The sequence below is a fragment of the Dendropsophus ebraccatus genome, unplaced genomic scaffold (genome assembly GCF_027789765.1).
Source record: "Dendropsophus ebraccatus isolate aDenEbr1 unplaced genomic scaffold, aDenEbr1.pat pat_scaffold_1859_ctg1, whole genome shotgun sequence".
Lineage (NCBI taxonomy): Eukaryota > Metazoa > Chordata > Amphibia > Anura > Hylidae > Dendropsophus > Dendropsophus ebraccatus.
The window spans coordinates 1-27,629 of record NW_027209292.1 but is presented as its reverse complement, the minus strand read 5'-3'; the positions used below and the strand labels follow the sequence as shown (position 1 = coordinate 27,629).

The following is a 27,629-nucleotide window of genomic DNA, read 5'->3' as shown; positions in this document are numbered from 1 at the left end:
GTATTCGGAGGACGCCCCCCTGCTGAGAGGAGCGGTGTTTTTTGTGGGGATGGGGCTGTGGGGTGCACATAGGCTATTCTGCTTGAAGAACTCTCCGATATCTGTGCTCCCTTCTTTTATAAAGGTAAATGATGGAGAAGACTTTGAAGCCTGATGTTACAGCCTCCAAACACTACAATCTTGTCTAACGGATATATTGTGGGATAATTATTGCCCATTTGTCTGAACAGGCGATGAACTGTCCCAACGCGGTGGTGTCTTATGAGATTGTCCTGTCAATCACAAGACTGGTCAAGAAGTACGGGAGAGAGGTGCAGGCAGTAACGTGGGACGTTGTCCTGGATATTGTTGAGCGGTTATTTCAGCAGCTTCAGGTATTACCCCATTTTTATTTTGCCAACGTCACATATCCCTTTACTATTTCTATGTTATGTGCAGTTCAAGTTGTCTCCTGAGTTACATCCTGTATTATACTCCAGAGCTGCGCTCACTATTCTGCTGGTGGGATCACTATGTACATACATTACATTACTTATCCCGTACTGATCCTGAGTTGCATCCTGTATTATACTCCAGAGCTGCACTCTCTATTCTGCTGTTGGGATCACTATGTACATACATTACATTACTGAGTTACAACCTGTATTATACTCCAGAGCTGCACTCACTATTCTGCCAGTGATATGTGTGTGTATCCTGCTTTATGGGGATCTCCTCAAGCCATAAGGGATATATTTGTTACAATGTTCGGAGACGCACAGTTCATTACTGAGGACATGACTCCTTGTGTTTCAGGTGCTGCGCAGTCCTGAGTTGAAGGCGGCCATACACAACCTGCTGACCGCTGTAGAGGAGCTCTATGACCAGAATGACTTCCATGGAGATGAAGAGAGATTCTTTGATCTTGTGGAGAGACACTCTGATGAGCGGCCTGTGCGTTCCCTGTCTATACCTCACAGCCTGTCTGCCCTCCCGTCCCATAGGACATTATAATAATGACCTGCTTTGCTGTCCTCAGGCTTCCTCAGTGGTGAACCTGATAACATACAGAGCCCAGAGCATTCACCCTGGGAAGGAAGGATGGGTGCACGACCTGCAGAGACTCATGGACAAGTATTTCAGGTCTGTAATGTCTGTAAGTTTTGTCTGTAATGATACTTTTTGTTTCCAACTCTATATAATTTTGGGGAGATGTTTCTTGCTATTGGTGTATGAGAACATTCGTACTTGCAACCAGAGACCGAAACCTCATTTCTTATGGGGCCACTAGTTGTTTCTGAGCTTTTGAACGTAAAACTCAGCAGCTGGCCATGTATATGTGGTGTACACCAGTGCTTCTCAATGACTTTCCTCATGGGGAAACCCTCTCCGTGAGGGTTTCCTTAGTATTTTACAGGTGATCTCATTATACTCAGTGCATCAGGTATTATCACATGTGTTCACTGTATGGGATATAAAGGCATTATCCAGCTAAAAATATTTACTTTCAAATCGGCTGGCATCAGAAAGTTATATAGATTTTTGATTTACTTGTATTTAAAAATCTCAAGTCTTCCTGTACTTATCAGCTGCTGTATTGCTCCTGCAGGAAGCCGTTGTATTCTTTCCAGTCTGACACAGTGCTCTCTGCTGCCACCTCTGTCCATGTCAGAAACTGTTCAGAGCAGGAGAGGTTATCTATAAGGATTTGCTGCTGCTTTGCACAGTTCCTGACATGGACAGATGGTGGCAAGCAGAGAGCGCTGTCAGTCTGAAAAGAATACACCACCAATTCCTGAAGGACATACAGCAGCTGATAAGTACTAGAAGGCATGGGATCTTTAAATAGAAAGTAATTTACCAATCTATATAACTTTCTGAAACCAGTTGATTGTGAAAAGAAAAGGCTTTTCGCCAGAGTACCCCTTTAAATATGACCTGTTGGTGGGCCATGGGGACTGGACTTGAGAAGGTGTACTGGTGTACACCAATCACTTTGCGTATAAATATGTTCCTGTTCTTGGAGTAGGTGATAACATGCTCACTATGGAATACACCTTTAAGTCTGCAGCAGTCAGTGACTTCATTGGCGTCCCCACTGAGATCACTGACTCGTGTTCTGTATGATGTGTAAGGGTAATACCATGTCTTGTCTCTTTCAGGAACGAGTGTCGCTCCATTGTGCGGATGAAAGTCCTGGATGTCCTGTCCTTCTCGCTCAGCATAAACAGGCAGTTCTATGAGGTTTGTATGTATGATAAGTGATAAATATCCCCCTCCCCCCAGCAGGATTCCAGTGTCTTGGACGCTGTACATTTGTCCTTTGTCATACCTTTTTAGACTATCTACTATAATGTGGCTCTTCTCCCCCTCCCCCTTTTTCTTTCCATTTTCCCTCATTAGGAAGAACTGATTGAGAAGGTTGTGACATGCCAGCTGGCACACATCCCAGAGGATAAGGACCATCAGGTCCGGAAGCTTGCCACCCAACTCCTGGTTGACTTAGCTGAATGCTGCCACTCTTGCCACTTTAACAGCTTGATGGATATCATAGAGAGGGTGAGGGTCCTTTCTGTGCAGAATAATCTATTGGTCTATATCAGGGATGGGGAACCTTCGGCCCTCCAGCTGTTGCAAAACTACAACTCCCATCATGCCTGGACAGCCAAAGCTCTAGCTTTGGCTGTCCAGGCATGATGGGAATTGTAGTTTTGCAACAGCTGGAGGGCGAAGGTTCCCCATCCCTAGTCTATATGCTCATTGAACCCACAGCCTTGTCTTTTTTTTCTGTGGGACACTTTAGAACCATCCATTTAATAATAAGCTGCTTACAAAGCTTTCCTTCTGCTGGGGCTCCCAGCGATTGGCTTTGACCTGTTGGGAGTAAGGGTCCTTTTACACGTGCAGATATCTGACAGATTTTTTTTTTTTTTTAGCAAAAGCCAGGAACACATTATAGCCAAAGAACAGGTCCTAAAAAGACTGAGATTTCTTCTTTTTTCAAATCCATTCCTGACTTTTGCCTTAAAAATAGATAATATGCCTGTGTAATAGGGCCCTAAGTGTTCACTCTTCCTGTAGCGAGAGTGTAGCGCCACCACAGGGGGTAATAAAGCATTACACTGTGTCCATTAACATCAATGACTGTGATAGAGTACGGGTGCAACAGACACTTCCCTCAATGCTGACAGATTGTGAACATGGGACCCCCCCCCCACCGTCACCTCTATAGAATTTAATCTGGTTCTGTGAAACTTTCTAAAGTTGTTGTCCTATCTGGATAACATTCTTATGTACTATCTCGTATGTATGAGATGCCCTCTCCCTCATATGATGGTATTCTAACATACAGCCCGCTTTTATTTTTCTTAGGTTGTGACCCGCTCATTGACCTTGACTGAATCTGCTGGCCAGGATGCATCATCCCTGGAAGATGTGAAGACCTCAGTGCTGGGCCTAATGGTTATATTACAGGTACCATTAAGCACTTGTTCTTCTCTCCTTCATGTGGCTAAGACAATTTACTATTCTATGAACTGTTGCTTAACCCCTTCACTTTTTGTGTAGACCAAGCTGTATACTCTACCTGCAAGTCATGCCATGCGGGTGTATGAGATGCTGGTCAACCATATTCAGTTGCACTATAGAAACCTGTACAGCTCCCCCATGGCCAGCAGTATTCGCCTCCAGGTAAGTCTTTATAGGTGGACAATATGGTACCATCAGGTACATCATGTTTTTTTTTTTTCTTTTGCATGAGCCAATCTGCGCCAGCACGGGGATCCCCGCAGTGCAGTCTTTTTCTTTTTTTAAACTCTGCCCAGTTCCCTTTTTTTACTGTGCACCAGCCTGGCTCTATGCACTGGGGGTGGCCTGCCGCCCCCAGTGTGACGATATCACTCCCCGCTGTGACCCGGCTCCTTTAGAATCAGTTTATTCTTATGGATTCCTGATGGTTCATTCGCTTTAAGGGTGCGTTCACACGTACAGGATCCAGAGCAGATTTGATGCTGCAGATATCAATATAACTAAGTAACTGAACACCATATCAAATCTGCTGCGAGTCCTGTATGTGTGAACGCACCCTAAAGCTTGCCATAGACATTTAACGTACGCCAGTGCCACAAATTTTGGCATGGCTGGCGCTCATTTTATACAGTGGTCCTCCAGTGTTGTAAACCCCCAGGCCCTAGCACATGGGTCTCCAAACTGTGGCCCTCCAGCTGTTGCGAAACCACAACTCCCATCATGCCTGGACAGCTAAAGCTTTAGATTTGGTTGTCCAGGCATGATGGGAAATGTAGTTTCGCAACAGCTGGAGGGCCGCAGTTTGGAGACCCATGCCCTAGCATGTCTGGACAGCCGACAGCTGCTGAGAATTGTAGTTGTGCAGCGGTTGGTGATTCCCAGGTTAAAGACCAGAGGTTGGATGTGTATCATGGTGTCTCTCCATAGTTTAGTTGTTTTCAGGAAGAGATGACACCACTAAAGCTGTCTATCATCTCCTACTATTATATACAGCTGTCTACCAAAATAGTTTGCTGCTCCTTTTAAGTCATACCATGAATTAGTATAATTAGTTATAATTAGTCATAATTTAAATATTTTTCTTCCCTTTTTTTTTCTTTAAGGTGTTTGATTTCTTTTTGCTGCTACGAGCCGACTCTCTGAAACGCATTGGTCTTCCCAACAAGGATGGAGCTGTAAGGTTCAGCCGCACTGCCTCTGTGAATATGTGTAAGTAGTTGCATAGAGGGTCCTTCCTTTTGAAGAGGTTTTCCTGAGATTAAAACTACTACCTGGCAATGGGGGTAGGTGATATGCTCATTAGTGGGGTCTGACCTAAGGGCCCTATTCCACCAGATGATTATCGTTCAGATTATCAATAAATCGTTTGAATCTAAACGATAATCGTTCGGTTAAAATGCAGTTAACGATTAACGACCGAACAAGAAATCGTTCATCGCTTTATAAGACCTGGACCTGTTTTTATCGTTGCTCGTTCGCAAATTGTTCGCATTGAATAAGACGTCGTTTGGTAGTTCGCAGTAGATACGAACGCAATAGCGAAGAAATAGCTAAGAAAAAAACAGTCGGCAAATACGATCGTAAGTAACTATTATCGTTCCATGGAAATGAGTGACGTTTTCAGTTCTTTCGCAATAGCGGTCGTTTGAGATCGTTGCTCGTTAACAATTATGGCGAACGATAATCGTCTGGTGAAATAGGGCCCTAAGGGACCCCAACCAATCATGAGCTCAACTTTCTCCTTTCCTCCAAATGAAGTGGGACCACACATGCTGGGCCACCACTTACTTAAAGGTACTCAGCAGACTTACAAAAAAAAAAAAAAAAAACTTCAAGGGCGGCCGGCTGATTAGCAGATTACCTAACTAACAAAGCACTTTGCTTGTTAAGGGTATATACACACTGAGCATAAGTTTTCTGCTTGAAATTCCTCTCCTATTGTGCTCTGAATTGAGTGGAAATTGAGCGGATTTCAAGCAGAATTCAGGCTTCATTGACTTTCATAGGACTCCTCTAGCAGAATCCGCCCAAAGAATTGACATGCCAATTCTTTGGGCGGAACACAGATTTCATGCCGAATTCCGGACGGAAATTTCCTGTGTGCACGGGCAGTTGGAAATCCCATTTTTCTCTATGGAAAGGAGCAATGTTGCATTTAAACGGGCGGAATTCTGCACGCTTTTTGCGGCGGAATCCGAGAGAATTACTCAGTGTGCATATAACCTGAGGACCCATTTACGCTGAGCAAGAAATCCCGCTGTGCTCAGTGTCCTGCTTTGAGTGAATGAGAGGTCGCGCGCTCCTCCGCTCAAAGAAATGACATGTCATTTCTTTGAGTGGAGAGGGGAGGAAGCTGACGCCCGCCAGCCTCCTCCTTTACTCAAAGCTGGACACTGAGCACGGAGGGATTTCTTGCTCAGTGTGAATGGGGCCTTAGGGTATATGCACACTGAGCAATTCTTGCGGATTTCGGCTGTTCTTGCCTCAGTGTGAACGGGGCCTAATGCTGTAAATTCGCTCCTCTCTGCCAGACAGCCCGGCAGTTCTCAACACCAACTGCTTATTCAGCATCTCACTCGAGTTTTACCTTCTACTCCTCATTGTAGTTGGTTGCAATGCTATGAATTACTATGAAGTCTTGCCCTCTGTGTCCTTTTAGGAGTGAGTCTGAGAAGAGGGCGCCAGACAGGAAATCACCCGGCACCCTGTCACCTCCTTCTGGAAGCCCGAGCCTCACTTCCCACAGTGGTTGTCCTCGCATGGGCTTTCTGCCATTCTCGTTGGCATTTGGGGTCATCCTGCAATGCCTAAAACAGGTATTAGTTTATACTTTATCGCCTTTGTGTGTTCTTACCCCAAATACCCCGGATTCTTATGTCTCACTTCTCATCTACTAGGAGACAGACTGGAAAGTTCTGAAATTGGTTCTTAACAAGCTGCCCGAGTGCCTTCGCCTACAAGCTCCTCATCCTGTCCTCCCCCTGTAACATCGACCAGCTGTCTGCATCTCTGTGCAGCATGGTGAGCAACCTTCAACACTTTGCAGTCTACCAAAACCCGACTTCTCCCTGCTCCATGGAGGATCTTATTTTACCCCGTTGTGATTGCATTCTAGCTGTCAGATCGAAGTGCAAGCGGACCGTCTTTACAACACACCGGAAGAGGTTTCTCTCGTACTGACTTACAGCTTGCAGTGGTTCCTGTGCTGACCGCATTGACGTCATACCATCCATACTTAGACATCAGTAAACAGGTATGACCCTGGCTGGGAGAGGTTGTGTCTTCCCCACTTGCTTGGAGTTACTTTATTCAGGTTTAGTTGTGAGCGAACCTGTCATACTGTTGTGTTCGGCATGTTCCGTGTGGCTGCAGAAATTGGATGCTGCCAGGAAAACATGGTTACAGCCAATGACTCTATCAATGTTCTCCAGGACTCCCTAGGGCGACATCCAACTCAGCCACAAAGATTGTTGCCGAACAGTTAGGGTCCTATTCCATGGGCTGATGGGGGCCCGATAATTGTTTAGCCAGGGCTGCAGGGACAATGTCCTTGCAGCCCTTGTTTAACACCATACATTACCACATCAGGTGGCAGGTCTTCTCCTGCGCTCCTTCTCCCGGTCCCGCGCAGCAACTTCTGAGCGGCCTGTCTGAGCTGACAGGACTGCTCAGCCAATCACTGGCTGCGGTGGTTCCGGCCAGTGATTGGCTGAGCTGTCTATCAGCTCAGACAGGCTGCTCTGAAGCTGCTGCTGCGCCGCAGGACCGGGAGAAGACCTGCAACATGGTTGGGTAAAGTATGCTGTTTGTGAGATCGTCAGTTTACCCACCGCGCACCGCTATTCCACATAGTAATGCGCGGTCGGTGCCCGATTTTAGGTTTGCACCTAAATAATCAGCCAATGACCCTATCATCGGCTGATCGTTGTCCTATTCCACGGAGCAATAATCCGCCAAAATCGGGCCGATTTGGCAGATTATCGCTCCGTGGAAAAGACCTTATTAGTCTTCCAATACTTATAAGCTGCATGTCCCACTAGAAGTGCAGTTTTCTTTCCAGTCTGACTCCATGGGAAGCAGAGCAGTACCAAATCCCCATAGAAAACCTCTCCTGCTCTCCAGACTGGAAAGAATACACTGCTTCCTGCAGGACATAAAGCAGCTGATAGGGACTGGAAGATTAAGATTTTTTAATAGAACTAAATTACAGATCTCTGGCACTTTCTGGCACCAGTTGATTTGAAAGAATTTTTCTTTCTTTCTTTTTTTTTGTAAGCAAAAAAGAGGATTTTTTTGTACTCACCGTAAAATCCCTTTCTTGTGGCTTCATTGGGGACACAGCACCAGTGGGTATAGGCTACTGCCACTAGGAGGCGACACTAGACAGAAGAAGAAGTGACTCCGCCTGGCAGGCTATACCCCTCCTACAGGCACCAGGCTAACTCAGTTTAGTCACAAGCAGTAGAAAATAGTAACAAAAAACAGGCAAACAAACAGACTGGTCCCGGGAACGAAAACCCCAAGAACAGAACAAGCCCCGGGAGCACAACCTCAAACAGGGTGGGAGCTGTGTCCCCCAATGAAGCCACAAGAAAGGGATTTTACGGTGAGTACAAAAAATCCTCTTTTCTTGTGCCTTGTCATTGGGGGACACAGCACCAGTGGGACGTACAAAAGCAGTCCCAGAGGTTGGGGAAAGAAGATTACAATCCCCATGCGGCTCCGCCTAACGCACAGCGGCCTGTAGAACCTTGCGGCCCAGACTGGCGTCAGAGGAAGCCAGGATATGGACCTGATAAAACTTTGAAAAAGTGTGGACTGAAGACCAGGTGGCGGCCTTGCAGACCTGGGACACTGAAGCCTGATGGCGGACCGCCCAAGAGGCCCCCACAGCCCGAGTAGAATGAGCGGTGACCCGAAAGGGAGGAGCCCTGCCACGAACGCGGTAGGCCTCTGCGATGGCTGCCTTGATCCAACGCCCAATGGTGGTCTTGGAAGCCGCCAGTCCCTTGCGCGGACCTGACGGGACCACAAACAAGGAATCCGAGCGGCGAAAGGAAGCAGTGACGGACAAGTAGATCCGTATGGCCCGGACAAGGTCCAAACAATGCAGGGACCGTTCCCTAGGATGGGAGGGCGCAGGGCAAAAAGAGGGGAGAATGATGTCCTCATTAAGGTGGAATGCAGACACGACCTTCGGCAGGAAGGAAGGAAGAGGACGAAGCACCACCTTGTCCTCGTGAAGGACCAGATAAGGGGAGCGACAAGAGAGCGCTGCCAGTTCAGACACCCTACGGATGGAGGTAATCGCCACCAGGAAGGCGACTTTCCAAGAAAGGAAACAAAGAGACACCTCACAAAGAGGCTCAAAGGGAGGACCTTGTAGAACCTCGAGGACTAAATTAAGATCCCAGGGCTCTAAAGGCTGTCGAAAAGGAGGGGCCAAATGGACCACCCCCTGAAGAAAGGTCTTCACCTGAGGGCGGAAGGCCAGAGCCCGCTGAAAAAGAACAGACAGGGCGGAAATCTGCGAACGCAAGGTGGAATGACTGAGGCCTTTATCCAGCCCGGACTGTAAAAAGGAAAGAATCTTGGGCGTGGAACACACCAAGGGGGTGAAAATTATTCTGTTCGCACCAAGAAAAGAAGGCCTTCCACACGCGATGGTAGATCCGAGCTGACTGAGGCTTACGGGCCTTAAGCATGGTTTGGATGACTGGTTCCGAGAACCCACGAAACCTCAATACCGCGGCTTCAAACAGCCACGCCGTTAAACTCAGCTGAGGTAAATTGGGGTGGAATATTGGCCCTTGTGAAAGGAGGTCGGCCCGCAGGGGAAGTCGCCAGGGGGGCGTCGGCCAGGAGGTGCACTACGTCGGCGTACCAGGATCGGCGCGGCCAGTCTGGAGCGACAAGAATGGCGGAAACGCCGAGTGCCTTGAAGCGCTTCAGGACTCGTGGGAGAATGGGCAGAGGAGGAAAGGCGTAAACCAGGGAGAACTGCTCCCATGGGGTCACCAAGGCGTCGACCGCGAACGCGCAAGGATCCCGGGCTCGAGTCACATAGATGGGGAGTTTGTGGTTCAGCCTGGAGGCGAAGAGATCTACGTCTGGGAATCCCCACCGCCGGCAGATTTGAAGAAACACCTCGGGATGTAGAGCCCCCATTCGCCCTGATCCAGTCTTTCGCGGCTGAGGTAGTCCGCCGCCCAGTTGTCCACCCCGGGAATGTGGACTGCCGAGAGGGCTGGAACAAAACGCTCCGCCCAATGGAGAATGCGAGCGGCCTCGGTCATGACAGAGCGGCTCCTGGTGCCGCCTTGACGGTTCAGATAAGCAACGGCGGTGACGTTTGTCGGTCTGAACACGGACCGGGTTAACCCCTCAGGAGATCGGTCCACTGAGACAGGGCGAGAAAGATGGCCCGGAGCTCCAGGATATTGATGTGAAGCCGAGCCTCCATCGGCGACCAAGAGCCCTGAGCTGTGTGGCTCCCGAAGACAGCCCCCCACCCGGACAGGCTGGCATCCGTAGAGACGACCAGCCAATTGAGGGGGAGGAACGAGCGGCCGAGGAGGACCACCGGAGACGTCAACCACCAAAGAAGCTCCCTGCGAACAGCAGGGGACAGGAGGATCTTCTTGTGGAGAGACAGAGGGGACCTGTCCCATTGAGACAGAATCGCCCGCTGCAGAGGGCGCGAATGAAACTGAGCGAAGGGATCGCCTCGAAGGAGGAGACCATCTTGCCCAGGACTCGCATGCAAAGGCGAATCGAACAGGGGGCGCCCGAGCGGAGCAGAGAGACTGCCGAGCGCAGGGAGGCAACTTTGTTGGGAGGAAGGAGGACACGGGCCGTCTCGGTGTTGAATAGCATCCCGAGAAACTCCATAGAGCGGGAGGGAAGTAGGGAAGATTTTCGGTAATTGATCACCCAACCGAAATTGGTCAAGAGATCGAGTGTGATCTGGAGGCTGGACAAAGTGTCCTGTTTGGAGCGGCCCTTTACCAAGAGGTCGTCCAGGTATGGCAGGACAGCCACCCCCTTTGACCGAAGCAGAGCCATCAAAGGTGCAAGGATCTTTGTAAAGACCCGAGGCGCCGTGGCGAGCCCGAAGGGCAGGGCAACGAACTGGAAATGTCCAGAACCGACGGCGAAACGTAGGAAACGTTGATGACTGGCTGCGATGGGAACATGCAGATAGGCGTCGCGGATGTCTATAGATGCAAGAAATTCGTCCTGCTCTAGAGACGCGACCACCGACCGCAAGGATTCCATGCGGAAACCGCCGAAGGCGAACGAACCTGTTCAGCCGTTTCAAATCCAGGATAGGACGGACCGAGCCGTCCTTTTTGGGGACTGTGAACAGATTGGAATAGAATCCCTGGAAATGCTCGGAGGAGGAACCGGGACCACAACTCCTTGAGCTAGGAGATTCTGAACCGCCCGAAAAAGCTCGGAAAGCCGCGCCGAAGAGCGTGGGAGATTTGACGGAAAAAAGCGAGGAGGCGGCATGGACGCGAACTCGATTTTGTATCCTGAAGACACCACCTCCCGTACCCACACATCGGGCACATGGGCGAGCCAAATCTCCTTGAAGGAGAGCAGACGACCCCCTACTTGAGGGAGAGACCCGACAGGGAAAGGACCATCAGGAAGAAGACTTGGGGGCAGGACCTTTAGAAGGGCGAGAACGGGGCTGCCAGGAGGGGCGGGGGTTTGAAAGAGGGCTTCCTAGAAGGAGCTGGAGGCGCATCCTTAGCCGGGCGACGACGCGCCGGAGGCTCAAAGGAGCGGAAACGGCTGGAACGCCTGTGAGGCTGAGGGCGCCGGGACCGGTTTTGAGGGAGCAAGGAACTCTTTCCCCCCTGTAGCGTCCGAGATTATTTTATCAAGCCGCTCCCCGAAAAGTCTGTTCCCTGCAAAGGGAAGAGAGGTCAGAGCCTTCTTGGAGGCGGCATCAGCTGACCAGCATTTTAACCAAACAGATCGTCGGATGGCTACAGAGTTAGCCAGGGACCGCGCAGACAAACGAGCAGCTTCCTGAGAAGCGTCGCACAAGTATTTGGACGCATGCAGAATCTGCGAGGCCAGAGGCAGGAGATCCTCGCGCGGGGTGTCCAGGGAGAGGTCATGGACTAACTGCCTGGCCCAAGAGGAACAAGCCTTGCTGACCCAGGATGCAGCAAAGGTAGGACGTAGGGCCGAACCGGCCGCAATAAAGACAGACTTCGAAAAAAGCGTCGATTTTCTTGTCGACTGGGTCAGTGAGTGAAGCACCATCTGCCAGAGGCAGAGTAGTTGACTTGGAAAGTCGAGAAACCGGAGGGTCCACAGAGGGGGGCACTGTCCATGTAGTGACCAAGTCAGGGGAGAAGGGAAACAAGGCCTCGGCACGCTTAGAGGATGGAATCCGCCGGTCAGGGTGATTCCACTCCTTTGCTAGAAGATCTTCAAAATCCTTATGGTTGGGGAAAACCAAAGGCTGTCGCTTATGGCGACTGAAAGAGACTTCACTCCTGGAAGTAGAAGGGGACTCTTCTGCAATATGTAAGGTGTCCCGCACTGCACGGATCAAGGCCTGCACTGCAGAGGCCAGCTGATCCTCCCTGTCGGACTCTGAGGCAGAGTCAGAGGGGTCCCCCGAGGTGGCGGAGAGGGGTCGCTGGGAAGCGGAACCGCCTGCAGTGGATCTGTCCGGAGAAGGGTCTGAGGAACACCTAGAAGGTGACCGTGAGACAGAGAGTCTAGATCTCCTAGAAGGTGACCGTGAGACAGAGAGTCTAGATCTCTTATGAGACCGTCCTCTGGAAGGCGAGTCAGGAGATACCCTGGAGGGTCCCGCCGCTGGAGGCGCTTGGGAAGGCAACCGCTCAATGGCATGGATCATGACCTGGGACAGCTTAGAGAGGTCACCGATCGCCTGGGACAGGGATCTAGCCCACTCAGGGGAGGCTGCATCTGAACCTGCAGGGGAGGTCTCCTGGGAGGTGGCACTAGGGTTAAGGCATAGCAGACAGAGGGGGCCAGGCTGACCGCAGGGGAACTTTTTATTGCAGCGAGCACACGCAAAGTGTGTCGCCACAGCCGCAGGAGCGAGCTGCCTAGGGGGGTCGTCCCGGGGACCAGACATGGTAGCTAGGGCTGGTAGCCTGGAGAGTGGAGGAGGGGAATATCACCCACTGGGTGAGCCTACCCGACCCTGGAGCTGCTGCCGCACTGGATGCTGGAGCTGCACTGGATGCTGGAGCACGCTGGATGCTGTGGATTCTGAGCTGCTGCTGCTGTGCACAGGGAGCTGAGGCTGCTGTACTGACAGGCAGAGAGAACAGCAGGTGGCCACAAGCTGCTGCGCTGCAGAGACGAGAGGAGGAAGGGAGGGGGCACAGGAAGGAGCAGGTGGGGGCTACAGGAAGTAGCCAATAAGAGACAAGCTAGCGGCGGGAAGGGCCGAAAACGGGCGGGCGCTCCGCCCCCGTGACGTCACTCGTGTGCGCCGATGCGGCCTAGCTCCGGCAGAAGCCGGGGGCTAAATTTATGGGCAGGCCGGCGGCAGCGAGACGGCGGCGCGGAGCGCTGAAGAACGCGGCCGCCGGCAGAAAGGAAGGGAGAAGAGCCCGGTAAACCCCCCGGTCGCCCCTATGGAGCTGCTGCATGCGGGCAGGAGCTCCAGAGACTCCCTCCACCCCCTCTCCCTGAAGAAAGAGGCCCGCACAGACCATCTTGCCCAGGGCCTCTGAGAGGGAGGCAGGGAGGGAGAGAGGCAGGGAGGGAGAGAGACAGGAGGGGAAGAGGCAGGGAAGGGGAGTAATTAGGTGCCCTGGTAGGATGACCCCCCCCAGATTCCAAAGAGGGCTAAGGACAGGAATACTCACCTGTCCGGCGTCTTCAGGTGCGCGCAGGGTCACCCCTTCGGTCACCTCGCACCTTTGTGGGGGACCGGTATCCTGCCGCAGGGAGCGGGGCGTTGGGGGACGGGTGACCGGCGCAGGGAAAAGAAACTTTCCATGCACCCTCAGGGGGAACTGCGTCTGATGTGGCAGCCCACGCCGACGGTCCCCCTGATAACCTAAAAGAAAAGAAAAATAAATAAAAAATGGAGGTGCATGCACCTGTGTCTACCTCCTACGGACACTAGACTAAAACTGAGTTAGCCTGGTGCCTGTAGGAGGGGTATAGCCTGCCAGGCGGAGTCACTTCTTCTTCTGTCTAGTGTCGCCTCCTAGTGGCAGTAGCCTATACCCACTGGTGCTGTGTCCCCCAATGACAGGCACAAGAAAGAGAAAATTTGTGAGTACGGCACTACATCTGTATCCAAAAATTACCAAACTCTTCAGGTGGTGCTCTATGTAAAATTCATACAGAGGCAATATAATTCATAATAAGAGCATAGACATAGCACTCACCGATTTGAAGTCTTCTCAGTATCTTTATTTAGTTTATACAATCATGTGCATAAAACAGGTATTTGAGAGGACGCCAAGAGCGTTACAGCGGCAGCTTCGTCATGGCTGCGTAATGACGTCTTACGTTATCTATGTACTTAAATAGTAACCTATTCAGTAACATAGACAAACATAGTGCAATTAAAAATGTAAATATTTTTAATAATTTTTAATTGCACTATATATGTTTGTCTATGTTAATGAATAGGTTACTATTTAAGTACGTAGATAACATGAGACGTCCTTACGCAGCCGTGACGAAGTGCCGGATAGGCATGAACAGCTGCCGCTGTAACGCTCTTGGCGCCTCTTCAATACCTGTTTTATGCACATGATTGTATAAACTAATTACGGTTCAGGGAAGAAAGAGTGCTGCACCTCACACCTATGGCTGATACTAGTACCTCTCGGCTGCATAAACATCAGAATTCTGTATGTGAATTGGTCAAGCCATACTGCCCCATGTACCTCGTGCAGGTATCTGATACACATGGGTCCCTACACTAAGTCCACACTGTGCCAGTCAGCGACCACCACCCCCGCAGGCGTGCACAGTCAGGGAAGGGAGGCCATGGAACGGCCCTGCAACCCCCATGCCACAGGACCAGACCCAAAAATGCCACACCAAAACCCGGCCAGCACCACCAGCGGAGGAAGCTGACCCCAAACAGCACGAGTCTGGATAAGGTATTGCACTCACCATAGCTATCAAAGATAGAATGGGACAGACAGGAGGGATTTTTGGGTCTGGTCCTGTGACATTGGGGTTGCAGGGCCATTCCATGGCCTCCCTTCCCTGCATGTGCACGCTTTGCGGGGTTAGCGGTCGCTGACCGACACGGTGTGGAGTTAGCGTAGGGACCCGTGTGGACCAGAGGACCTGCGCGGTGGTACATGGGGCAATATGGCTTGATCAATTCATATACAGACACTCTGGTGTTGACTTTAATATAGGCCTAGCGGCATTAGTATCAGGCATAGATGGGATGTGCAGCCGTTCCATTCTCTCCAGTTCGTGTTGTATAAACTAATGGTGCGTTTACACAGAGAGATTTATCTGACAGATTTTTTAAGCCAAAGCCAGGAACAGACTATAAACAGAGAACAACAGGTCATAAAGGAAAAATTGAGGTTTCTCCTCTTTCCAAATCCATTCCTGGCTTTGGCTTCCAAAATCTGTAAAATAAATCTGTGTAAACGCACCATGAGGGTCCATTTACACAGAAAGATTATCTGCCAAAGATTTGAAGCCAAAGCCAGGAATGGATTTAAAAAGAGGAGAAATCTCCGCCTTTCCTTCATAACCCGATCTGTTTAGTCTTTGTGGCTTTGGCTTCAAATCTTTGGCAGATAATCTGTCAAATAATCTTTGTGTAAATGGACCCTAAATAAAGATACTGAGAAGCCTTCAATCGGTGAGTGCCATGTCTATGCTCTTTTTATGAATAGAATTTTATGAATGAATTTTTTTTTTTTTTGCTGAACTACCCCTTCGAGTAGGTTATTAATATAAATCATGTAAGGTGATCTTTTAGCAGTAGAACCATAAAAGCCCACAATAGGAGTATTATAGGATGGCTCTGACCTGTCTGGTGACTCTCGTTCGCAGAGGGAAATGGTGCGTTGTCTGGAAACCGGTCTTATCTACCGCTGTGCCAAGCAATGTGTGGTTGCCCTGTCCATGTGCATGGTAGAGATGCCAGGGATCCTGATAAAATCCTTGCCAGTGCTCATTGTGAATTGACTCATATCTCCGCCACAGTCACCATGGCTATCCCCATGCTGGAGTTCCTATCCAGTAAGTCCTGTCTGCTCTGTCTATTAGCTTTATAAGACGTGTCTGTGTAATAGTGTAAACCCTCTAACACTTGTGTTTTTCAGCTCTGGTTCGGCTGCCGCACCTGTACGGTAACTTTGCCGCGGAGCATTATGTCAGTGTGTTTGCCATTTCTCTTCCCTACACAAATCCATCAAAGTGAGTACCTCCTAGGACAGCCGCCTTTTTATATATGACTGAACACCAAGATCCAGCATCATGGTATACAAGGGTATACCTGCTCCTATATCTAACATATCCCTACAACTTCCTATCCCACAGATTCAACCAGTACATAGTGTTCCTGGCCCACCATGTCATCTCCATGTGGTTCATCAGATGCCGGCTGCCTTTCAGAAGAGACTTTGTGCCTTATATAACTAAGGTAAGTGCGGCAATGTACAGACACGTATACATGGTTATTATACAAAAACTACTTTCCCACACTCCTCCACTCTTCCTGGCAGGGTCTCCGCTCTAATGTCCTGCAGAGCTTTGATGATACACCTGAGAAGGGGAGCTTCAGGGCCCGCAGTACTAGTCTGAACGAGAGGCCTAAGAGGTACGTCTTCTATGAAAACCTTCCTGTTCTGCATCTAAAGAATAGGACTGTATCATCACTACATTGTATGGAGGGGCTTGACAAGTGCTGCTTTTGCCGTTGTGTTAAAGTGTCACTTTGCAGAAATCAATAGTACAGGCGATTTTAAGAAACTTTGTAATTGGGTTTATTAGCTGAAAAATGCTATTTTATTATGAAACAGCAGTTTGAAGCTCTCCCCCCTGTCTTCATTGGTCTCTATGGAAAGGGGAGAGATGAGGCACCAAAACATGAAAACAAAGAGTTAAGTTAAATTACAGGTACATCATTGGGCTATCTCCTCTGAAGTCAGCACTGACCTCTAAATACTGGCTTTCACATATGTCCCGCTGTGTAATCCTTTATTCTTTGCTGGTGACTAATCTCCCTCCTCCCCTCTCCATAGGTTACACAGGGCTTGACTGATGTAAGAGTCAAGATTTCCTGATAATGAGCAGTGAATGAGAGAGAGGAGGGGGGGGGGGGGCTGGGGAAAGTCTTTTTATTTGAATGCAGATAATGGCATATTTGCCTAACAAACCCAATTACAAAGTTTCTTAAAATCGCCTGGACTATTGATTTTCTTCACCAAAAAAAAAAAAAAAAAAAAAAAAAACAGTGACACTTAAGACCCAATTGCATTCTGTGACAACCCATAGTCTCACCCATCATTTCAACTTGTGTCCACCATATATATCTGTATTTTTATTTTACTTAATTTATTTTATTTTTTAAAGTTTTGTGCTGAATATATTAAAATATATTTAAAGTGACTCTGTCACCCCCCTTTGTGCATTCGGACATCTTTTATCAGCTGCAGATTGTGTTAAGTGGGCGGGGCCTCGTGACATTAGTGCCACTTAGCCCCGCCACAGCGCTACCATTGGTCCCCTTGACACCCATTGGTGTGCTGACAAAGAGGGGGTGGGGCCTAGACCTTTAGGCCAGCCTGTTCAAGTGGGTGGGCCAATGGTGGTGCCGTGGGCGGGGCTAAGTGGTGCTAATGCTGTGAGGCCCTGCCCACTTAACACAATCTGGAGTTGATAAAAGATCTTTTACTTGAAAAAGCACCATGACATATGATATAAAATAAGGTATGAAAACCGCTAAATTTACCCATTACACCTGTGTAGAGAAGTCAGAATGCAAAAAAGAGGTGACAGTGTCAAAGTATTGTGTTAAAGTAGAATTCTATTGCCAGCAGCCACAGCTAGAGGGAGCTCAGGAGCGTACTGTGTACACTCATCACAATAACCAAAGCTTATGAAGTTTGATAATACTAATATCAATATAGTGCCCCAACCTAGCTCCTAATCTCATATGTCCTGTGGCCTAGTGAGTTGTGCCCATCAGACACTTGTGCCATCAGTAGTACCTCCCCCATCGGTAGAGGATTGAACACTCCGACCCCATTTCAGTTTTTGTTAAAGTGACAGGCACATCCTCAATACCAGTGTTGATGTTAATCTCCATAAAGCTATATTCTCCTAAAGCGCTTCTCATCCATCACTTCTCCTGCAACCATCCCACCCTTTACCAGTGAGCTTCCCCTCACATCCCGCTAGGTTTTATTTCCTTATGACTGCTTATTTGTGTGGTTTTCAGTCTCATACACCTGTGACAATTGATAATTTGTGCTTAAACCATCCTGACAGGGAAATCTATTATGTTATTAACAACAGGTATGTGGCGGTGTTTTTACACCCATCTGCACCCAGTGACGTCAGAGGTGCTGCCATGTGACCAACTATTCAATGGAAAGTTACTCTTTAAGCAATGTTCAGAAAAAATGATTCCCACAGCATCCAAAATGCAGAAAAGTGTTTATTTTTTTATTTTTTTTTTGGCAGAAATCAACAGTCCAGGCAATTTTAAGAAACTTTGAAATTGGGTTTATTAGGCAAATATGTCATTATCTGCATTCAAAAAGACTTTCCCCAGGTCCCCCCCTCCCTCCTCTCTCTTATTCACTGCTCATTATCGGGAAATCTCAACTCTTTTACATCAGTCGAGCCCTGTCTGTTCTATGGAGAGGGGAGGAGGGAGATTAGTTGCCAGCAGAGAACAAAGGATTACACAGCGGGACCTGTGTGAAAGCTGGTATTCAGAGATCATTGCTGACTTCAGAGGAGATAATCCGGTGATGTACCTGTAAATTAACTTTGTTTTGGTGCCTCATCTCCCTCAACCCCTCCCCTCTCCATAGAAAACAATGAGGACAGGGGGGAGAGCTTCAAACTGCTTTTTCATAATAAAAATGCATTTTCCGGCTAATAAACCCAATTACAGCGTTTCTTAAAATCGCCTGGACTATTGATTTCTGCAAAAAAAATTAAACCACAGTGACACTTTTAAGTAGTCCTGGTGGGATAGAGTGGAATGCATTCATATGAATGGCTGCATGTAATACAACATTTCACCTGTAGTGGCCTAGCCGAGACTTAAACTGACAACCGCTTCTCCTTTAAAAGGGGCGCGGATGAAGATTTGATGTTTTTATAACACATCCCAGAGATGCAACATAAAGAGTTGTGAAATATTGTAGCCCTTTTAATGTAAATTAAAAGGGGTTGTTCACCACTTTTTTTTTTTTTTTAAATGAATTTAGGCCAAAAAGGGCCAGAGATTTGTATATTCCTTACGTCTGAAAAAATCTTAAAGTACTGGAAGACTTAGAAGACTTATCAGCTGCTGTATGTCTTGCAGTAAGTGGTGTATTCTTTCCAGTCTGGAGAGCAGGAGAGGTTTAAGGGGATTTTAACTGCTCTGGACAGTTCCTGTCATGGCCAGAGGTGGCAGCAGAGAGCACTGTGTCAGACTGGAAAGAATACACCACTTCCTGCAAGACAAACAGCAGCTGATAAGTACTGGAAGACTGGAGATTTTTTTAAATTTAATTAAATTAGTTTATTTTGAAAGAAAAAAAAATTGGTTAACAATCCCTTTTAAAGTGACCCTTTCAGGCCCCCACAATCATTAGTCAGGAAAGGCTCTGAGGCTGGTCAGTAGACAGGCTCCATTGTAATGCCATATCCTGCAGCGAGCCAGGGAGTGAGATGCTCCGAACACAGACACCCCGACAACTACATATCCTTTAGATAGAAACCCTTTAAGGTGCCTATATGCGTTAGTTAAAAGTGATCCAGGAGTCCAGCAGGGAAGTGAGCTCTGCCACCCTCCCTATTCCATTGAATGGCGGTCACCCGGCATTGCTCTGCTGATGCCTCTGATATATTCTCAGGTGGATTTCTTGGTCTTTTCCTGCTGCATTTCGGTTGCAGTTCTGCTTTCTCGTCTTATTTTACTTTACGGTGTTGTTTTTCTACAAAATGTCTTTGTAATTTTTTTCATTAAGCGCCATTTGTGAGCTGCGGACATTGATGCATGGTGTCTGATCAGCAGCCTATTACAGAAGCTGCACAGATTCTGCTGTTCATTGCCTCCCTCTGTCAATAAGGCACCGGGCTAAGAACATAAAGTGCCCTTCTATCTTGGATGCACCGACCATAAGAAGCAGCATGAACGGCAATTCTCTATATTATATTATCTATGGGTGGCTGAAGACACTGCATAGCCAATGAGAATTTAGATTCTCTGCCAACAGTCTTTAGATGGTTTTATGACCATCTATGTACAACCTGTAGGCTCATAAAATCCATGTAGTATAACAGTTTAGAAAAGAGGGGCAAAGGGTTCCAGCTGTAGTTTGTATCTGTGAGACTGTATGCTATGAGAGGGGAGAAGGGGGACCCAGCAGCAGTTTCTGTGAGGCTGCTTTGAGAGGGGGGAGGGGGATGCAGCTGCAGTTTCTGCAAGACTGTATGCTGTGAGAGGGGTGGGGGATGCAGCTCCTTTTTCTTCAAGGGGTTATCCAGCGCTACAAAAACATGGCCACTTTCCCCCTACTGTTGTCTCCAGTTTGGGTGGGGTTTTGAAACTCAGTTCCATTGAAGTAAATGGAGCTTAATTGCAAACCACACCTGAACTGGAGACAACAGAAGGGGGAAAAGTGGCCATTTTTTTGTAGCGCTTGATAACCCCTTTCAAGGCTTTAAAGGGGTTATCCAGCACTACCAAAACATGGCCACTTTCTTCCAGAGACAGCACCACTCTTGTCTCCAGTTTTGGTGCTGTTGGCAGTTAAGCTCCATTTACTTCAATTGAAATGAGTTACAAACCCCCACCCAAAGTGGAGACAAGAGTGGTGCTGTCTCTGGAAGAAAGTGGCCATTTGTGTGCAGCGCTGGATAACCCCTTTTAAGAGTAAAAAAAAAAAGGGGAGATGCAACTGTAGTTAGTGAGACTGTGCGCTATAAGAGGGGAGAGGTGGATACAGCTGCAGTTTCTGTAAGACTGTGTGCTGTGAGAGGGGAGGGGGGGGGTTACAGCAGCAGGGAGATGCAGCTGTAGTATCCTCTGTGATACTGCATGCTGTGATAGGGGGAGGAAGAGGAGCAGAAAGCAAAGTGACTACATGTATACCTAGTGGCATTCATCTTAAACAGGGCCAACATACCAGAATATCCAATATTCTAGAAATGCCGCTAATGCTCCAGAAATCCCATAGCCCAGAGTTGCCGTACTTCTGCTGCTCTCTGATACTTTATGTAAGGTTCCTACAGCTGCGGGACGCCTGTCCATATCAGCCACAATTGACTCTTATGATAACTTTGCTGTTTTTGTTTTTTTTTTCTCATTTTGCTTTTGGCCTCCTCATTTGTTGCATTTATGTTTGTTTTCTGTTTCTCCCTTTCTATGGTGTCCCCCCAATTCCGATCTCCACCGGCCTTCTGATGTTCCCACTCTTCACATCTTTACACTGGTTTCCACCTTCATCCTTTATGTGGGTGGGGGTGAACACTTTCTCCCCACGTGTGAAATATGGGCTGGGCGGTGGGCATCATTGCCCCTTTATGTTTTCCGGTCCTGGCGGGGGTACTTCTTGAATGGGGTAGCTTGAAGCTATCTAAGCAAACCAAGCCGGGCTTGAGTGACTCCTCCCCGGTGAAGGAGATGAGAGACCTTTCCAATGCCTTTCGATCTCGCAGCATCAGTGTGTCGGAACGGGCTGCATACAGGTATAGGGGGTCGGGGGTTACACTGCCTCCCACTGGGGCGTTGACTGCATGCCAGGGAGACTTGCATGACAATCCTAGACACTAGTGCCCATTTTGTAACCCTTCCAGCTATCCCAGAGACGGGCAGCCCTAACACACAATGCACGTTCTCTTGTACTCAAAAGTTTGCAACAAAGTTTTCTAATAGAAAAACTTAACACATGTGGAAAAGACAAGAGTGCGATCCCGGAACGTCACCGGCATTACAATATTCCAATCTGTAGTCCTGTGGGTGGTGTAATGTGCTATCATCTATTTGGCTAATACTATGGGCTGATTCCTAATGGTGGTGGTCCGGCTGCACTCTTCTCTTTAAAGGGGTCCTTGTAGATTCAAGTGTTATGGTTGGTGCATGACTGATTCATATGCCTAATGGTGAGACAGGTCTGAGGATCATGACTTGGGTTAATTCAGACTTATTGTCTAGTATCAATGGGTTTGACCCATTGGATCAACTCATCCATGTCTGTGGTTAAATCTGGTCAATAGCTGGTATACAGATTCTATAGTGTCTCCAATTATAGCCCAATGAACTATTCTGCTACCTTGCTTTACTTACCTCCTACTGATCTTGAGTATGAAGATGGCCATATAGGTAAGATTAAAAAGCCAAAAAGATGTGGGAGCAGGGAGAGAAGCGTGCAGCTGAGCACTTCCCTCCCTGCTCTGTTTATGGGACCAAGACGTTCCCATAGACTTGCATTATGGGACAGCATTGGTCATAGTCTTGCGCATAGCACCCGAATTCTCAGGCCCCCGACCATTTTGATATGTTTCGGACACTGCCATTTAATGCCGACAAGTTGCAGATCATCTAGTGCAGGGATGGGAACCTTCGGCCCTCCAGCTGTTGCAAAACTACAATTCCCATCATGCCAAAGGCTGTCCAGGCATGATGGGAATTGTAGTTTTGCAACAGCTCCAGGGCCGAAGGTTCCCCATCCCTGATCTAGTGTGTTTATCTAGACTCCATGTTTTCTAGGACTCCCTAGGGTGGCATCCAACTTCTGCAGCCTCAAGTAGTCAAATGCATTGCTGAACCCGAACAGTGCAGTCACGACTCAACACTCATCTAGTGTATATGGACCTTACTAAGCATGGATTTCGGAGATGGATAGCAGCATGGCTGATCTGTTTTCTGTTATAAGCCACTGCCAAGCCGGTCCCACTCACTTACATTACGACTGCGTCTCGGTCATGTGGCAGAACTGGGAGAGAATGTGCATGCACTTCTCCTGGCTTATTCTAGTGAACACCTTACTAGAATGACATAGTATGAAGAGTCTCTCAGTATTCAGTGTATTATGGGAGCCCATGTGAATGATAACTTAAAGGAGAAGTCTGGTTAAAAATTTTTATTAAAGTATTGTATTGGCCCCAAAAGTTATACAAATCACCAATATACACTTATTACAGGAAATGCTTATATAGTGCTTTTTCCCTGCACTTACTACTGCATCAAGGCTTCACTTCCTGGATAAAATGGTGATGTCACGACCCGACTCCCAGAGCTGTGCGGGCTGTGGCTGCTGGAGAGGATGATGGCAGGGGGACACTGAGGGACACAGGGCACTGGAGGGACACTGAGCATCCCCCTGCCATCATCCTCTCCAGCAGCCACAGCCCGCACAGCTCTGAGAGTTGGAGCGTGACATCACCATGTTATCCAGGAAGTGACATCACCATGTTATCCAGGAAGTGACATCACCATGTTATCCAGGAAGTGACATCACCATTTTATTCAGGAAGTGAAGCCTTGATGCAGTAGGAAGTGCAGGGAAATAAGCACTTTATAAGTATTTCCCGTAATAAGTGTATATTGGGGATTTGTATAACTTTGGGGGGCAATACAACACTTTAATAAAAAAATTTTGCCGGTCTTCTCCTTTAACAGAGGAGGAGACCTATAGTCATCTGTCCGTGCATGATAAGTAAAGCAGAGTGGTAGTCAAGTTAGATTATTAGAACTGGAGCTGCCCTTTAAAGAAATAGCATCAGAGTCCAGTTGATCGGGGAATCTGGTTACGCCCTCTAGTGGCATTATTGCAGGGTTCTAAGTCATGATCCTACAGACCTGTCCTGAGCAGATACACCTAAGTAACCCATCATTGTGTTGCACAGCCGGATGCAGACCTCTGTGACCAGCTCCAGCCTGAGCTCAGCCGATGAAAGCTCCATGGCCCAGGCCGACGATAGCCTGAAAAATCTTCACCTAGAACTAACGGAGATCTGTCTAGACATGATGGCCAGATACGTGTTCTCCAACTTCACCGCAGTTCCCAAGAGGTGAGCCGGAGGGTGGTCCTATGTCATGTCACTGTAGACACCATAGTCCTCCAACACTCTGTAACCCACTGGTCCATACTAGTTCTTTCCAGGACACTGGTTCATATGATGAGTTGTAGAAGACTCATCTACTTGTCAGGATGTCTATGACTCTTGCTGCCATCTTATACGCTCCGCATATCTGTTGCAGGTCTCCAGTCGGAGAGTTTCTCCTGGATGGTGGAAGAACCAAGACGTGGCTGGTGGGAAACAAACTGGTGACTGTGACAACAAGTGTAGGGAGGGGGACCCGTTCTCTCCTCGGCTTGGATACAGGGGAGGCTCCAAAAGAGGGGGATAGCGATGCCAGGTAATCAGTGGCCTGTCCTACGTCTATCTCACACAACGTTATGTTGTACATTGCTAAATCCTTGATGAAACTTGATCTATATCTGTTTCCTGTCTTGAAGCCCATCTATGCAAACGGAAGTCCGAGAGGTTCCAAAGATTGAGCATCAGGCGAGAAAGCAGGGTATGCAAACGCCACGTCACCGAGTCCGCTCCATGTCTGGTGAGCTCACTTCATTGGGGGGAGAACTCCTCTCCCTTTCTTATGGTTTTTCGTTGCGGGGTGATGGAGGAGGAGGTGGTGCAGGTTGTCTCCAGAGAGCTGAGTACACCAGGAACCATGGGACAGATTACCGCTGACTGCTGTTGTGTTGCTGCAGTTAACCCTATAGCTTTCCAATCACTGTGAACTGCTTAGTTGTGTAGTGTGCTGTGCTGTAGTACCCGGCCCTCCTGCACTGTTGGGATGTTACTGCTCTGTACTACTTATACCCTGATCTCCATAACAGGCTGACATATAATTGCATTTGCACAGTGGTTTGTATTCTATGTTACATTTCCAGGGGTAGGAAACCTTGGTTCTCCAGCTGTTGCAAACTACAACTCCCATCATGCCTGGACAGCCAAAGCTAAAGCTAGAGCTGTTCCCTACCCCTGGTTTATGGGCTAGGCTGCATTCACACAAAAACAGAAAAACACAACAGCTCACCGCAATGGCACCGCAAACCCACTACAGACATGAAAATAGTTAAAAGCAGCCCCCCCCCCCCCCAACTGCCAAAAAAAACTTCCACAAAAATAATGAGGCTTTTGGTTACCACTTGAAAATGGTGTAAACTACCCCACCATGTTACAGTGGCCTCTTGCCATTGCGGTAAGCTGTTGCATTTTTGTGTGTTTGCAACTTCAGCCATGGCAACGTGCTCCTGCCTAGTGTGAATAGTGTTCTAGGAGAGCTGACCAAATTTGTCTTTTCTTTTTTTTTTTTTTTTTTTTTTTTTTTTCTCTAGGCTACATTCACACATTCATAGTGCTGTCCATGGCCCTGGACGCGTAACTACGGACAGGACCATGGATGTGCATCCAAGTTATCCAATGCTACTTTCTTCCAGAGACAGCCCCACTCTTGTCTCCAGGTTGGGTGCAGGTTTTTTGCTGCTCAGTTCCATTGAAGTAAATGGAGCTTAATTGCAAACCGCACCAGAACTGGAGACAAGAGTCGTGTTGTCTCTGAAGAAAGTGGCCATGTTTTGTAGCACTGGAATAACCCCTTTTAAGATCCGTATCACGCTCTCAACACAGATGTGTATGGGGCCATACAAATAAATCTGTCCCCATTTGCAGACAGAATAAGCAGATGCTTATTCCCTTATGAAATGAAGCCAGGCATGTGTAATGTCTGGCCAGTGGTTACTTGCCATAGTAAACTACAGCTCTCACAGGGACTGGCATAGACTGCTGGGTGTTGTAGTTTCACAACAGTGGAAACTGCTGCTCTAATGAAAGTAAATTCACTACAATGGTTGGAAGAGGCGCTGTGTTATATATCTAGGGCAGGGGTAGGGATCCTTGGCTCTCCAGCTGTTGCAAATTTACAACTCCCATCATGGCCTGGACAGCCAAGCATGATGGTAGTTGTAGTTTTGCAACAGCTGGAGAGCCAGGTTCCCTCCCCCTGATTCAGTGTATATCCAGTATTTACTACTAATACAGAGCGTTGCGTTCATTGTTGTGATTGCTGCTGTTGACGTTCCATGTACAGATTAATGAATGTAGTGATCTTTAACCCTTCGTGCCTGCAGATTGTTCACAACTTTAGTGCAGGGATAGGGAACCTTTGGCCCTCCAGCTTGCTGGTTCCCACCCCTGCTTTAGTGGATTAGACTGCGTAATCCTTGTGTTACTAGATGTTGCTTTTTCTGGTTTTATTACTATTCTAGTTGTGTAGTGTGTTAATCCTCTATCTCAGCCACATTAATATCAGAGCTCAGCGGAGGCGGCCTTACTGTAACCTATTCCATTACCAGGTACCTGATGGTCTTGGGCTATAGGCCACATCCTCTGATCTCCGCTGCCTTCTGTTAATTTGCTTGTAGATTGTCCCCCTCCCTCCCCCTGCACCCCCCACTCATACAGTGATGGTTTTCAGGTGGCCATGGACTACGAGCTGGATCTGAAGGCATTTCTCTATCTGCATCGGGCATGTCTCCTGGAGGCCGAGGAGACAAGACCCCCCGCAGGGTACCGGTGAAGAAGGAGAAAGCTACCTTGGCTGACTTTGTTCCAGTGCTGACACAGGGCTGGGCAGAGATACTAGTGCGTAGACCTACAGGTAAACTATGCATCATGTGTTCTCTAGCATCTCAACAAGAATAGAGTACCACAGATTTATACAGAAAGCCATGGCTGCATATCAGCTTGTTATACATCGCCCTACTGCTTCTCTACTAAATGGTAATGAAAAAAGAGGCTACCCCCTCACCCGGTTGCTGCTTCTTATTTTGAGAAAGTTGCACACATCTGGTATTCCTGTTTTTAAATTTATTTATTTATTTTTAATTTTCTTTTCCTGTCTAACACCACAAGCAAGACAAAATAGGATATGTTTAATAAGATCGGTAATTATTTCTCCTCACAATTGCCGTTAGGCAGCTAGATGCAGCAGGGGCCCTCCCCCACTACGCTGTCTGCAATAGAAGACTATAAACGCTGGAGCTGGCCGTACCCATTAGTCATGTGATGGCTGGACCTGATGACTTTTGACCATCTTATGCATGGGTCTCCAAACTGCAGCCTTCTAGCTGTTGCAATATTACAGCCAAATCCAAAGCTTTAGCTTTCCGGGCATGATGGGAATTGTGTTTTTTTCCAATATGTAAGAATAATAGCAGACGGCACTGCTTCACTCTCAGCTGCACTTCAGACACTGCCGGTGTGACCATTCTTAAATTAGCCAACGTGGTGCTCAATCTCAGAAATAACATGGAAATAACGTGAGAAGGAATATAAGATGGCACTCACCAGGCTGTAGTGAAATAAAGTCCATGTTTATTCAGGCTTGTGGGGAGCGGGGGAGAACAGAAATCGAATGACCGCAGTTTCGCGGCAATCGCCGCTTTGTCAAACTCACACGTCATCTCCACGTCACTCCTTATATGCAAAACTTTATACAAAATGAACAAATAAACAAACATGTAACAAAGTTAAAATCCTATATAAAGAATAACGACACACAATGTATCCTCACAGATTGATATCACTCCGAGTATTCATTCCCAGGTTTCCCAACGCATCGTACTTTATAATGAATTCAGTTTCTTTTCTTAACAATGTTATGCAGATCACTTTCATACCTAACCTGCGGGATAGTTTTGAGACCCATGAACATTAACTGTGAATTAACTGATGTGCATCAATCATATGCTTAATCATCCTCGGGCTACCCTTACCAGTCCGGATAGAAACGAACATGTTCTGAAAATCTTTTCCACATAGTCTAATGGTCTTCCTATATAGAATTTATTACAGGAACAAATTAGGCATAGACTATG

The 27,629-nt window shown here is 47.8% G+C and overlaps 1 protein-coding gene across 1 annotated transcript; it reads left to right on the top strand.

Moving 5' to 3' along the window:
* LOC138775676 (tuberin-like) lies at positions 1-26,410 on the top strand (the record flags this gene model as incomplete). Its single annotated transcript, XM_069955992.1, is given in 24 exon segments — positions 1-124; positions 231-374; positions 796-933; positions 1,019-1,122; positions 2,142-2,223; positions 2,383-2,538; positions 3,352-3,453; positions 3,547-3,669; positions 4,611-4,689; positions 4,692-4,716; positions 6,167-6,323; positions 6,405-6,461; positions 6,463-6,528; positions 6,623-6,760; positions 15,562-15,688; positions 15,691-15,750; positions 15,834-15,927; positions 16,051-16,153; positions 16,236-16,330; positions 21,304-21,426; positions 23,587-23,751; positions 23,942-24,100; positions 24,201-24,301; positions 26,228-26,410. Coding segments are annotated over 24 exon segments (2,656 nt in total), but the record flags the coding sequence as incomplete, so codon positions are not given.
* Positions 26,411-27,629: the final 1,219 nt, after the last annotated feature.